Raw genomic sequence first — 15,522 nt, forward strand, 5'->3', positions numbered from 1 at the left:
CTTTTTCATATATTAATTGACCATATATGCTTGGTTTTATATCTGGACTTTCTATTCTCTTCAACTGGTCTATGGGTCAGTTCTTGTGCCAATACCAAATTGTCTTAATTACTGTGGCTTTGTAGTAGAGCTTGAAGTCAGGGAGCGTAATTCCCCCTGCTTTATTCTTCCTTCTCAGGATTTCTTTGGTTATTCAGGGTCTTTTGTGGTTCCATATGAATTTTAGAACTATTTGCTCTAGTTCATTGAAGAATGTTTTAGGTATTTTGATAGGGATTGCATTGAATCTGTACATTGCTTTAGGCAGGATGGCCATTTTGACAATATTATTTCTTCCTAGCCAAGAAGCATGGGATCATCAAAGCCAGTTTTAACAGGGAATGAGTCCAACATATTTACTAAATCCCAGTGAAACTCTAGAATTACTGGAACACAAAACTTTCTTCTCTTATGCTCTGGGTTGTCTCAGTCCTATCAGTTTCCCTTATATTTATTGTGTCAGCATAGTTTCCATAGCTTTATGTACTTTTCCATCCTTTAGGCCAATTGGATACAAATATTTGGGTATTCACGATGTTTATTATATGTAATATTTTTTCCAAGATATTTTTTTTCCTTCCTTATGGTAAAACACCATTAACTGTAATGGTTTAATTGTGTTTGGGAAGGAAAAAAAATGTTCTACAGTTGTTCCTGTATGATAAACTAAGGGTTTAGGGGAATTATTTGAATTACAAAAATTTTTTCATCCCAGAGCAGCATTTCTGACTCAGCAGAGACCTTAGCATGCAAGTTGACATCTCCACCCACTCACTTTTTTTTTTTTCTCTTTACAGTGCCGCCATGGTTTTTAAATCATCCTTCCAACCTCTATGCCTATGAAAGCATGGATATTGAGTTTGAATGTTCAGTCTCTGGAAAGCCTGTGCCCACTGTGAATTGGATGAAGAATGGAGATGTGGTCATTCCTAGTGATTATTTTCAGATAGTGGTAATTATCTTTTTTACATTAGCTTTATAATCCCATTCATCATTTACTGTGTTTTCAGTTGCTTCTCCTTCCCGGGGAGAAGGTTCCTACTGGGAATTTCTATGATGTTTTAAGAAAATTGTTCTAATAAAGCAAATGATTTTCTAAACTTAGGATTTTTGACCCAAAAAACAAGTGATCAAATAGTCCAACCTCTTTGTTTTACAAAGTTTTAAATAAAGGAAAAAACAGTAGGGCTGTGACTATCTTTTCAAATACTCTTATTGCTGGTTCTTGGGTAAGCAGAGTTTAGGACCTAGTTCTAGACCGTGTGAAGCCAGGAATCTCTCACTTCTTTGATTTTTACCCATTAATATGAAATTTCAACAGGATGAGCTACTTGTGATTATGATAGTCCCACTTGAGTGATGCAGCAGGCTTTCCTTGCTACCCTTCCAGTTAGGACCAGCTGATCCTACGTGAACAAGGCAAGAAGACAACGGTGACAGTGACAGTGGTGGTGGCAGGGTGGAGAAGCCCTGAAGACCCGGAGTTCACTTTGCTTTGATATTTTGAACATTGGAAAGAACTGAATCTAAGAATAATAGTTCTTGTAGTTTCTCTAAGTTTTAGGACACTTTCAGTCCCTGTCCTCATGGGGAATAATAGGGACTATGGTGTATTCACTAAGTTGTCCTGGTGCCTGCTCAATACCTACTATTATTGTTGTTCTTGTTAGCAGCAGAATGCTGTGCTCACTTAAAAATGGTCTCTGCAAACTTTCTAAGTATTCAAAGGTATGAATATATGGGAAGTATGAAAAGCACTTTGCAAATATCAAAAAACTTTGCAGTTAAAGGAGAATTTAGGTCCACTTCTCTTACGTTTGTGATGCACATATGACACTGTCAAAGAAGAATGGTCTTCTAAGCCAGATCTGACAGAATGGAACTAGACCATAGGTACCCTGTGAGTCCAGGCACATGCTCTCCCCATGGCCTTACATGGCTCTCACTGGTGGATGGAGCCACCTCTTTGCTCGTGGATCAGACGATTTTCAGAAAGTTTTATAATCTCTTTGTGTATGCGTTTTTTCATACTATGAAGGGTCTGAAGAAATAAATCCATAAAGCATACCTTTATGACTTTTATCACCACTAACATTTTTCACTTTTAGTTGCATTTGTTTAATTGGTTAGGAATAGAGTAAGGAAAGGAAAAACTTTAACTTTTGAATGTCATACAAATCCATTAGTTCCTTTAAGTGCAATGCTATTTCCACAAACACTGAATTAAAAATGACCTGCCATAGGGCAACTTGAAATGTGTTGCATTGGCCAAAAATATATGCTACTTGCATAGAAAGGGAACTGTGAAGTGCCCTTAAGGACACATGATAAAATACAACATTTATTTTTTCTATAGTTTGAATAATCTTTCTCCCAGCATGACTCATTACAGCCAACCTATTTAAATGTTTCTTCTCTTAAGGCGAAAATAAAATGTACAGTATGAGCCCTGTTCACGTTAAAGTTTGCTTAAAAATATTTCCCCAATAGCTCCAGAAATCTGAGGGCCATTGTCTGTCACACGTGTAACATTCAACACTAATAGTAACTTATATGAGAATTGTTAATTAGAAGTTAGCTTTATCTAAGAATTTTACATCAGCTGAGAATTGACGACAAGACACTAAAAACAATTAAGAATTCCCCATGAGGTAATATTTATCTCTTAATGACTTCAGGGGAGTGATTTAACACGTCTCACTTACTGAACTAATTCTTACACTAATATTGAAGAAAAACTGACTTAGTATAATTAAATGCTATCTCCAGATCATTTTATAATCCATCCTTGAAAAAGATGGTGGTTTAATTTTCTATAAAACAAGAGTTAATGTCGCTTTATTTAATTTATGGAATACTGAAGGTGAAACATTTTAGCCATATAATAAGATTGACACTGATATAAGTTATCCACCATACCCCTGCTCAAAAACCCCAAAAGGGTACATACATGCCAAAGCAATTACAGTTTTAAAAGGGCTTTCAGACCTTTTTTCCTCAGTTAACACTTTTAGATAATATCCAACCTAGATTCCTTGTCCTTAGAAGCTGCAAAGATTGGTGTTTCTGTTTCAGTTTGCTTTTGTTCCCCACAGCAGCTGGTGAACTTGTTTCCTTCAATAAAAAACAAAAGAATGAAATTTTTTTCATGCTAACCTTTGTTTCTCCCATACCTAATGAAAGACTTTTTTATTTATTGCTCATTTAAATATTGAGGATGATGTGTATTTTTGTGAGTATATTTTTAAGTACAGAGCTAGATTAAATTGATGGACATGGATTCAGCAGAGTATTGGGAATCTGGAACAGTTCCAAAATGACCCATATTTGTGAGGCTGAGGAGGAAGAATGCTCATGTCCTCTGTTCTGGTTTCTTCTGTGAAGTTTTATTAAAATTTTGTTTATGTTCATTTTATCTCTTTGAATTTCTTTTCTTGTGTGTGTGTGTGTGTTTTTCTTTTAAAATATTTCACCTGCTTTTTTTTTCTCCCTAGGGAGGAAGCAATTTACGAATCCTTGGAGTAGTGAAGTCAGATGAAGGCTTTTATCAATGTGTGGCTGAAAATGAAGCTGGAAATGCCCAGACCAGTGCCCAGCTCATTGTCCCTAAGCCTGGTAAGACGAGGGGAACTTTGCTCTGGTACCCAGGGTTATAATTATGCATGGGCCATTTGTAGCGTCCGTATTGTTTTCCCTATCTCTTAAAGTCAATTTGAAATTATTTAGCTATTTAGTTAATCCAGATGTACATTTATGTATTGATGGTATAATTCTAGCAAATTGTATATATCCACATACACAAATATATATCTATCTGTATCCAGTGGAATTTACTCATCGTGAACAATAGGTGCTTTCTGCTATCAAGACAGCAAGCGCTGAACTGTTATCTTCTCTGTTTTCTGTCCTGCCTTTCTTCTCTGGGTTTCATATAAATATAAATCCATAGCATTTCACATAAACATATAAAAATGTCATATGAATATATATATATATGACTTATATATATAGTATATATGTATACATATTTAAAAATGTATACCTATTTACCTGTTGTCTTGAATCAATGGAAGTTGGTAGAAAAATAGAAATAATCACTTGAATGTAAAAAGATTTTTTCTTTTATTTTTGAAACAGATTTTGATAAATTGTCCTTTTTTTCTATAATTGATAAAGTTTTCATTTCATTTTGTTCTATAGTCTTTTGGAGTTTTAATATGGTGATGTATTCAAAACTAGCATAACTCTGCATTAGATGCATCATGGAGTATCCCCAAAACAACATAAATTCTGCCAGGAAAAAGAAGAAAAAGAGTAAACAAACTGAATTATTAACATCTTTAGTGTATTCATTCTTTTGTTTGTTTGCTTTAAGTAAGGACAGAAAGTTGTTTATGTAGATCCAAATGCTTTAATGTATTAATACTGCCTATGAAAAGTTGTCATACCATCTATTGGTTATGTCAATTTCAACCCTTTTAGAGCTCTTTCCTTCCTCCTGACGGGACTCACTCTTGTGTTAATTTTTCCAGCAGCAAGTTTGATAGGAAGTATCTGAAACACATAAGACATCGCCTTCCATTGGCTTCTATCATTTAAAATGTGCCTATTAAGGCCTTATATTTTGTGCATCTTTAATCAAGTATCTGAAGACTCTCAGACTGTTACAATAATGCTCACAACAATGACTTTCCTTTTTTTTTCTTGATTGAAACAAACAAACAAAAAACAACCACAGAACAATAGTCCCAGGTGAGCAGAGGAGCTAAGGGAACTACTTAGAAATGAAAAGGGACAATTACTTTTTGTTCAAGACCGCCAATTCCTCAGATGGACTACTTCTTTTCCCTCCATTTAATGCACTTTAAGCGTTAGTGTGCCTGCATCCGTGTGACTGAGTGCAATCTCTTCTGCGGAGACAGTAATGGATAAGTAGGAGAAAGGAAAATCAAGGGCTCTAATGTGAGCCATGCTTTCTTTAAAAACTGTGCACCACCTCATTAGTAATAACAATATGGCCCTGTTTATGCTAATACTGGCTGCTACCCAAGTCACAGAACAAGAAAATTCTAGTTAACCTTGACCTTCAGCTAAGGCCATAAAGCCGAGGAAACTGCCAGATAAGTAATCCATATTTGTGAGGAGAGATGTGAGATACACTCTTCTAGGACTTGTTGGCGCTGCTCAAACAGGCCCCGTGATCAGACCCTGCAACTGCCCGCCCGAATGGAGGGTTCTTTGAAACTCTGGAATTCATAGGGTTAGAGATTGCCACGGTGTATTCCGTCCTGCACAATTTAAGTTGTGGAGACGCAGAAAAACCCTTGAACACATGTGTGAGTGAGTGTGTGTGTGTGTGTGTGTGTGTGTGTGTGTGTGTGTGTGTGTGTGTTTTATTGGGGATTGCTTGTAAAAATGGGAAATAGGCTGTTCATTCTGGTGGAAGCTGTCTGGAGCTGCCCAGAGTCCCCGGGGAGGAAGCAGAAGGCACATGGGAAGAAGCCCTATTCCCACCTTGGGGAAGAGCATGGTGTGAGTTGAGCTTGAACAAAGTAGGAGTGGAGTGGTTTTGAAAGGACCTGGCCCAAGCTGGCCTGCATCCTGAGGCTCCCCCCATTGAAAGCTACTGGAGGGACTGCCTTGGGTGCAGCCGAGCTACACATCTGGTGCAGGAGCCCAGCCAGGTCATGCCTGCTCAGGAAGGCATGGGGTCCAAAGGCAAGGGGTGGGTCTCTGAAGAACCCGCAGAGCTGCCTTACAGAAAAAGAAAGGCATGCAAATGCCTTCCATGAGGTGCTCTTTTGAGAGCACAGACTGAGGAAAACAGTCTGTATCGCTCTGCTCCACATCCATCCTGTCCTCTGTTACCCCAGAGAAGCCCTAAGCAGAGGGGATAAGATAGGTGCAAGAGACTGAAACAGCAGGTGACAGAGAGTCCCACTGCCCCGTCCCCATTTTGGCTCTCAGGCTTACTCTGGGAGTGGGAGAAACTTTCAATTGAACTTTAGATTTCTTAACCTTAAAAATAAAACTGTCAGGTATTTTACCAGCAAAAATAGATTTATTCAGGAATAGCAGAGCTTTGCAATTCGATACACTCATGCTGTGGCAAAAACCATGGGCAAGAGAACAAAGGAGAAGAGCTTTTTTATAGAGGAAAGGAGAAGATGGAAGGAGCCGTTATAGCCAAAAAGCCCACCGGAGTAAACTATAAAGTACAGTGGCTTTTCATCGGCTGAGTTGTAGCAGTCTTTCATTGGCTGGGCTGTTGCCTGGCAAGGAGAAAATCTTTCTTCCTCCGGCTGGAATAGTAAAGTGGGTTTCTTCTTGTTGGGAATGCAAGGTACGTTTTTTCCTGCCGGTTCTGCAACTGATGACCAGTGAGTGGTAGGGGATGAGAGCTCTCCCTTTTGGCCTTCTGAGTCCATTTTAAATAAGGAGCCCAATACTTAGTTTCAACATATGAATGTTTTGATTTAGTCTCACTGATGCGTGTGTGTGTGTGTATTATTGAAAGTGAATGACAGGAGAACATTAAACTATTTCCTCTTAATATTCCAGTATGTCACTTCATTCAATAAGCCAATTGTAGACATTCACCTTCACTTATGCCAGCAAGCTCTGACTTCAATAAGTAGCCTGTTATTGCTGGTATCTTGAATTCCACCTAGGCCCTGATTCATTTCAGTTTATGCAACCACAAAAGAGCACCACTGGGCAGAAACATCATTTACCTCTTTGCTAGGGCAAGCCTCCAAGAACCTTGATAATCCATCTTCTCCTAACTAAATGGCAAAGTATTGTCAGTGATTGTATGCTCTTGGTCAGTGTTTATTATATTTGGTATTGGACTAGAGTGAAAGTAAACAAAAATCCCAAAGTGTGACAGTGTTGCCAAGCAGCTGTGTCTGGGGAGGTCTCTCCAGAGCACTAAGTGAAGCGCTAGGAGAAGCCTCAACTTGGACGGGGAGGGTTCTTGACTCTGGACGAGAAAGAATTCTCCAGCAGGTCGAGGAGTATAGGTAAGAAAGGAATTCATTAAAGTGAGAATAGTAGGGAACGGTAGCTGCCCTCTAGGCAACTGGGAACAGGGAGAGACCCCAGGCAATGATACCAGGGTTCTTGTTTACGGAGTTGAAGAATGAACTTCACAAACGCTCAAGGTAGGCAAGCAAGAAAGAGGCTTTTATTGATAGACAGAAGTCAAGATACGGAACTCCCAGGCATGTGTACTGGGAGGGCCAGCTGCTGTTTATGGGCTCAGATCTAGGGGCTTTACACCTGCCTCATCAACGAGGGAGAGAAGCTGTTTGCTTTCTATAGGTTCCTGTCAGATTGCCAGCTATATTTTAGCCAATCATACTAAAGGTCATTTCCATTTTTAATTAGTATGCCTTAGTCAAGCTAGTGAGCTACCAGACTTAATAGTCAGTAAAAATGGTTCTTTATTGCGGAGGTTCAGCGAGAACCTTCTTACACACTGTTGCCTTGTTTCCGCTCCAAGTCTCCTGTTTTTCACATTCCCAAGGTCCTTAGTAAGCATCCCATTTGTCCTTCTCAGGGCCCTTATCTTGCTCTAACCGGGCAGGGCCTGGCCCCCTGTATTTCCCTGCCTCAACAGGGCACTGTTGTGACTATCTTATGCCCCTCCTTTTGACTGATGGATTGGTTTTCCCTGGTTATTGAATCAGGTCTTCAAATAAAGCCTCCCAGCTCCTCAGAGGTGTAGGACGGACCTCACCCGCAGATGCTGGAGAAGCCAGCTGTAAAGGTAAAGTCAGCAATGGGGCTGGCCATGGTGGGAAGAACACAGACAGCCCTCTCTGTTTAAGTTTCAACACTAAACAGCCCTCACGTATCTTGAGGCACAGTGTGGGCCCACATAGCCAGCTGCTCAGCTTCGCCCTGTCCAGAGGCTTGTTTCTGAGAGTTGCTTGGCAGCCACAACGATCTTCCTCTCACTCAAGCACACACGATGCCCTGCTTCAGCTAGGGTCCATTGTTGGTAGGTATTCACTCTTGCCTAATGAAGTTTCAATATAGCCTTTTATATGCACTTAGCTATTCCCTCTTTGGCAATTAGTGTCTTAGGAAATAAAGTAAACATAATCTACTAAATTAAATTGAGTTAATGACTTGTTTTGCTTTCCAGAAAATAAGTCTGGAAAAAATACTGAAATGTGTGCACTGTAGCATGTGAAATATATACAGTTTTCTCTAGAGAATGATCAAAATCAATGGCATTAAAAAAAAAGCATTATACTATAGGAAGCCCTATTGATAATGGTACATACCTAACACTGTGCTACCATACACACAGCTCCATACTACTGCCTTTTTTTCTCCCTCCCTCTCTCATCCTCTCTCTCTCTCCCCCACTCTTCCTGCCTCTCCCTCTCTCTCTCTTTCACACATGTACACCCAAAGATGAAGGCTTGCACACTTAAGAAGACTGCACATTAAAAAAAAGAAGACTGCACATACATAAAAATCTTAGCCATGTTATATAAATGATGGTGAGTGCAAGTTAAAATACTTTAACTGATTTATATCTCTTGTATTATCTATTAATCTCTTCTAAGAACTAAGGAAAGGCTTGTTGTTTGTTTTAGTTTATTTATTTACTTGTTTCGTTGGTTAGGGGGAGAGGGGGCATTGGTAAGAAGTCCCCTTTCCAAATGAAAGAGATCAATTGAATCTCCAAGTCCACTATTCAATGAAGAGCCCACCCCCAAAAGTACCAAGAATCAAAGTGTTTGCAAGAATAAGGAGTTTCAGTAGCCAGATTTGCGAGCGTGAAAGTAGTAAGTTGGGATCCATTTTGCATAGCAGATACTGATGAATTAATTACCTACAAATCACCGTCCAGTACACTGGAGTGTGGGTAGGTAGTAATGAGATTCAGAAGCCTATTTGGTGGTTTTCTTGTTCCAGTAGGTGGCTGGAAAAGTTAACAGTGGTCTGATGCTGAGGTGAGGTGGGGTAGGGAGCAAGGCAGAAATGATGAGATATAAAACATGGGGTAGTTCTGAGTTAGGTATCCTGGTTCTAGCTGCTGGTTAGCACTCAGTTGCCTGGCAGTGGTCTAAGTGAAGGTAACTGGAAATACCTAACTGTTGGGCAGGGGAGTTGAGGTCCAGGGGAGTGGGAATGCAGTGATGAGTGGGGCATATGTAGTCTGGACTATCTTTAATTTAATGGCAGAAATGGATAGTGATAGAATAAAGTTTCCATGGGAAGAAAGAATGTAACCTTCATATTCCAGTGTACAACAAAAAGCTATATGATCACAAAAATGAATAAATACCATGACAAATGATGTTGAATGACAAACATGTTATCAAGGCAGTTTAACATATAGCCTAAAATTAGCACAAGTATTTAAGTCTGGTCATGAACTATGAGGCATAAAATCAGAAGTCTTTTGGATTTGGTTTTGTGATTTGTTCCCTACCAATATAAGAAAAATAACTTGAAATCCAAATGGACAAGGGGAATATTTGGATGCACACCCATATAGTTGTATATTAACTGCAAACATTACAGTGTTTTTTACAGTATGTTGGCACTTACACAGTAACTTCAGTGGGGTTGTGTGAAGCAATGAAGAATTGTACAATTAGTCTTGTCATTTTGGAATGTTAAAATTGAATTTGTGTGTATGACAGCATATAAGCAGCTTTGTAGGGGAGAATGTAACAGAAGCTAAAGAGAAGTATTGCTTCATGTCATACTAGTCACTGGTGGTCAGTTAAGGTAAATTTTTGACTCTTCTATGAGAAGGGTTACTATGACTTAAATGCTCAATAGTATTTAATGTGGGATCAAATTTTCCTGGAGTTGTGTAAATAATTTAGCAGAGCCAATTCCAGGTACTAGACTAGTATTGTTGATGGATCCAAACTGGAAATAACCCATTAGAGAGTATCCTCACACAAACTGAGATGCTCATTAAAACTACAGACATCCTCTTGAGAGTTCCATCACTGAGTCTCAGTGATTAAAAATACAACTTAATATTTTTGACACATATTTCCAATGTGCTAATATTATAGCTCATAAGCTTTACAAGAACTGTTTCCCTTATAAGCCTTAGCAATTAACTGTAGCTGATAGGATACAGACCCAATTTTTTCATGGTGTTTATTAACACCAGTGTTATGAATGAACACAGCTATGAATTTATTCAATCTACTGCAAAATTATTTTTGCTTGCCAAGATAAAGAAAAGTAATAGGACAGCGATCTATGCTCTTTTATTTTCTATTCCTTTCTTTTATTTTCTACACTTCTCTGAGGGATTCAGTGATAGCATAAGTTTGGCATAAATAACTCATTTGATCTTTTACAATGTAATATTCGCCCAGTATATGAGATGTGGACAAGGACACATTCTCATTTCTACATCCTTCTCCAAGTTACCTATAGAGATTTTAAAATATATTGGAACATAGAATATATTTATGAACAAAATCTTAGACAATATTGCCTAGCCTTTCCAAGTCTCTATTTCCTCATCTATAAAATGCAGTAGATAATTGGCTCAAAGATTTATTGCAATAAATGTCTATAAAAGGGATTTGTAGGCTGTACATTGCTATACAAATGTTAGCTATTATAAAGACTCTGTTTAGTTTCAAGAAAAGTAGCAAGCATTTATTGGTATGTATATAATGGCAGCTTTCATCTAGCACATTTTCCTTCTTCTAGGAGAAGAATTAATAAACAAACATTTTAACAACAGCACCCATTAAAGTTTAAGTTTTTAACCCAGTGGACAAGATTAAGGGAAAATGTCTGTTTCAAAGTGATTACTATTGGAAAGGTTTGCAGCATTCCAGTGACTTGCTCATTCCAGTTTTATATCAGCAGAGGTTCCTCAGCAAATAAAGCCTTGTCATTCACCTTGTCCTTCCTTCGGCGTGTGTTTCCAGTAGGAAGCTAGCTCAGGTGGCATGGCCGACTTTGAAATTAGAAATGAATTCTACAGTGATATGCAGTGTCCTGAGACCAGTGATAAATATAAATCCATACAATATGGGAGACTTGATAGATTTATAAATATTGATCATATCATACTTGGTAGCAAGCACACAAGTGTTATTCTGTGTCTTTTTTTGAACTCTATAGTGGGGAAGTGAAATAGAAGAATCTTGAGTTTTACACTGAACCCACATGATCTTGCATCTGTTATATTTCTACCTTTTACATATAAATCACCTTTTGCTAATGTATGTGTGTGTGTGTCCCTTCCAAATATATATTTTCTATATTATATATTTGTAATATACATAATATATAAAATCCCAAATATCATATATATATGGATGTATTCCTTTTGACATGTTATTGTTAGAGAATTTTAAGTAATCAATGTGATAGTTGAAGGTACATATAATTGAAGAGCTAAAATTATACAGGTGTAATTTTAACAGATTATCAAGCTGTTAGTATCCACATTGATAGCCCTACAATGAAATGGCCCTCATAGACACAGTTTGAAGGAATTCATTGCAGTGAAATCACAACAAGGGTCTCATCTCATCCCAGTGGCAGTTTGAGTCTAGGACGGCTCCCCAGGCTACTCTGTCCCCAGATGTGGGTGTGACCTTGAGTGAGGGCGTTCTCGTTGGCTAAGGGGAATCACTGGAGGTGGATTTCACAGGGAGCCTCTGTCTCGCTGGAGGCAGGGGTGCTGTGGTCCTGAAAGGGACAGCTGGGTGGCCCATCACTCTCCTTCCCTTGTGCCATTCCAATCCATTTGCTTATGTAATAAATTCTGGAAATAACTATTTCAGGATATAGGTTGGCCTTGTTCCCTGGGGAAAAGGGGAAGGTTATTGGGATGAACAACAGCCCTCACCAGTACAAATGCAACTGGTCCTCATTGCTCCCCTCCTCCTACCCATTATGTGTTTCTCTCACTTTCAGCGAGCATCTCTGCTGTTCTTTGTGGCTTACCTGGTGGGATGACTCAAATATGTACCCCTTCACAGGTCATAGAAACTGTACGAGTCCATTTACCATCAAAATGGGGAAGAGGGTATTGAGAGATCCCCCCCAGTAGATCACTGGGCGCCAAGAATAGTCTTCCCTGTTTCCCCCCTCTTGATGATTTAGGTTTTATTTTTTCCTTGCCTAATGGTGTTTGGCACAAGCCTGAAATGACCAGGCAGCAATGAAGACTCAAAGTTAAATGATGGAAGCATTCCTCCCTGAGAACTAGGATTCTAAGTCCAGAGCTTAGAGTTGCAGGGATGAGAAACATACTTTTTCCAGCTGAGTCACTGGGAGCAAGGGCAGCAGAACCTCACCTCCCTCAATCTCTTGTATCCATATATTCTACTGTTGGGGAAATGGCACCATATGGTCATTGATACAGAGTATGCACTGCACAGTATATCCTAAAGGATGCACTCCATCTTCTTAGGCTATCATTTCCAACTCCTCAGCTGCTCTTCCAAAAGGCTGTACTTTTGCTGTATTGAGTCAGCAGCTTCTCAGTGGCTGCTATGTGACAAAATCTGTAGAGCCCACAGTCATGTATTCATGCCCACAGCTCTTTTGCGTAAACTGAGTCCTTTGATCTTTTGCAGTGTTATGCAGGATTCCATCTTGGTTGCTCAAACACACTGTGATCTGTCAGACAGCAGTGCAGGTTGAAGCCCTGAGAGCAGGAAAGAAAGAATATGTGTGTATTTTGGTCGAGATCAATTTCTGACACTTTCAGAGTGGAGAAAGTCCAATGTAAACAATAAGTCATCAATAGGCTACTTGTTCTCAAGGCATGGTGTTTCCTAGGTGCTCAGCATTTGTCTCTGTTGCTAGTAGGTTGGATATATGGCAGTGTCAGTAGTTACTGATGAGCTGCAGCCACTTGTTGAGTTTGAGCCCATGCTGTTGGGCAATGCATACACTCCATCCCTACCACTATAGCCTCTTCCTTCATGCATCTGTGGTGCCGCCATTGGAGCCTAGCTGATGCCACCTGGCTGAATTGTTCCATCTGCTTGGTTGTTTAGTGCTTCTTTCATGGAGGATACAATCTGGTGCCTAGATGTGATTCAGAGATCTTTACACTTGGTATTCATTCTCATAGACCGATCTATCCCTCTTTCCCAAACTTCTTTGTCTCTCATCTTCCAATCACTCTCCCTAGTCAATCAACCAAACCATTTGGCTTTGCTCGTAGTCTGTATATATTCTTATTTTAGACCATTTCTCTTTTCATATGAGGTAGTTGGCCTGGTGTACCCAACAGGTGTACATAGCTGCCTTCATTATTTTATGTTGATAATTATCCTCTAAGAATCTCTAGATGACCTGAACTTTCCCTGACAATATTGACAAAATATATTTCTTCATTTAGATGAGATCTGAGTCTGATATATTATAGAATATAAATAAATTCACCTGAAATGAAAAAGAAACTAATCTGCAAAATAATGCATGCATCATTATAAAGCAAGAAAGTCAAAGAGAAAAGCCAGTTTCCCAAATTTCCTGGTATTTTTCAGTCTCAGTTCCTATTTAATTAAAGATCTACCTCATAATTAGGTAAAATATTCTTTAGTTCTGAATGATGTTAACTGAGTGTATACATATGAAAATGTACAAAAGCTGAATCAATTGTTTTGAATGGAGAGGAATGATTTTTTTCTCTAAATTATTTTCTCTTAATAGTATGGTACTTACTTAAAAGAAGAAAGAAAGAAAAATACCATGTAGCTTATTCTGTATCCTTTTCTTGCCTTGTTTTCTTGATTTCATAAACAGAAAGAAGCAAACAGAATTGGTGGTCCAGACATAAGCCTTAGGATCTCATGAATTCCATATCCAACTTCTGACATTCCAACCACCTGCTTTCTTTTCATACTTGAGCTTATTTATCATTATTTAATATGAGCCTTTGAGCTCAATTTTGATTAGGTATTTTAGGTCTTTAACACGCTTGCCTAGAAAGGATAATGTGACCCTTGGAGAAATTTGGCTGACTAAAGTACTAAATGCCTTTTGCTTTTGATATGAGGCATAATAACAACAATAAAGCCTCACACCAAGTGTGTAGTTTCTTGCACATAAGACATTACCTAGAGGACTTTATTCCTTTTTTCTGAATGCAGTTGCTAAGTGGTTGCTCAAGATTCTAGTCTAATAGGGAAGTTTGGAGTAGAACAAAAAATAAAACCTAAATCATCAAGAGGAGGGAAACAGGGAAGACTATTCTTGGCGCCCAGTGATCTACTGGGGGGGATCTCTCAATACCCTCTTCCCCATTTTGATGGTAAATGGACTCGTACAGTTTCTATGACCTGTGAAGGGGTACATATTTGAGTCATCCCACCAGGTAAGCCACAAAGAACAGCAGAGATGCTCGCTGAAAGTGAGAGAAACACATAATGGGTAGGAGGAGGGGAGCAATGAGGACCAGTTGCATTTGCACTGGTGAGGGCTGTTGTTCATCCCAATAACCTTCCCCTTTTCCCCAGGGAACAAGGCCAACCTATATCCTGAAATAGTTATTTCCAGAATTTATTACATAAGCAAATGGATCGGAATGGCACAAGGGAAGGAGTGTGATGGGCCACCCAGCTGTCCCTTTCAGGACCACAGCACCCCTGCCTCCAGCGAGACAGAGGCTCCCTGTGAAATCCACCTCCAGTGATTCCCCTTAGCCAACGAGAACGCCCTCACTCAAGGTCACACCCACATTTGAGGACAGAGTAGCCTGGGGAGCCGTCCTAGACTTTGAAGAAAGAATATGATTTGCCAAGCTGTCAAGAAGGGCAAAGAAATGGTTTGTAGAAGAAATGTTACACCCAAAGCCTAGGGAAATAGGACACAAGCAAAATGTATGTTCCGAGAAATGTACATGGCTCAGTAAAAAAGGAGAGATATGCAGGGGCTGAATCACAGAGTATTTTTTAGAATCTGCCAAGAAAATTGGACTTTTTGCCTAGGCTACATTGGATATTGATAGCTAAGATATAAAGAATAGGTGTGCTCCTACTTGTGTTTTTTTAAAAGATTGCTGGAAGCAGTGTAGATGACAGCTGGGTTGCTATTGGCAGGGGGAGGGCCTAGAAATAGCAAAACTATTAGGAAGGTGTATGAGCAATTGAGTAAGCAAGAGAGAATAATGCTACCTACCACCATAGTCCAAAAAGAGTGAGCAGATACATTAGAAGGTCTTCATGTAGGAAGGTTTAGAAATCAGAATGACTCCTAGATTTTTGGTTTAACTGAGTATATGGTAAAGCTATTACTTACAAAAGGTGGAAGGCCAGGAAGGGTGACTTAAGAGCATTTTGACAGAAGAGCATGCATTTTGAGTTCACTGAGGGCTGCGGTCTTGATCGTCTTTGCATTTCAAGCACCTCGTAAAGGGTCTAGCGAGGGCAGACTCTCAGGAACTCATGAGAAGGCCTCAAAGTCAAGTACTTTGTTTTACTAGTTAATTGAAAATGCTGAGTATAAATGGTG

At 39.2% G+C, this 15,522-nt stretch overlaps 1 protein-coding gene across 1 annotated transcript in view; it reads left to right on the top strand.

Annotated features, from left to right (window-relative positions):
- DCC (DCC netrin 1 receptor) overlaps positions 1–15,522 on the top strand; it is a 1,164,464-nt gene that overhangs the window by 688,793 nt on the left and 460,149 nt on the right. The window contains exons 6-7 of the mRNA XM_036918577.2: positions 837–991; positions 3,534–3,654. Coding sequence (XP_036774472.2) covers positions 837–991; positions 3,534–3,654 — 276 coding nt within the window. The remainder of the gene's footprint in view (positions 1–836; positions 992–3,533; positions 3,655–15,522) is intronic.

Source organism: Manis pentadactyla, chromosome 6 (genome assembly GCF_030020395.1).
Source record: "Manis pentadactyla isolate mManPen7 chromosome 6, mManPen7.hap1, whole genome shotgun sequence".
NCBI classification, from domain to species: domain Eukaryota; kingdom Metazoa; phylum Chordata; class Mammalia; order Pholidota; family Manidae; genus Manis; species Manis pentadactyla.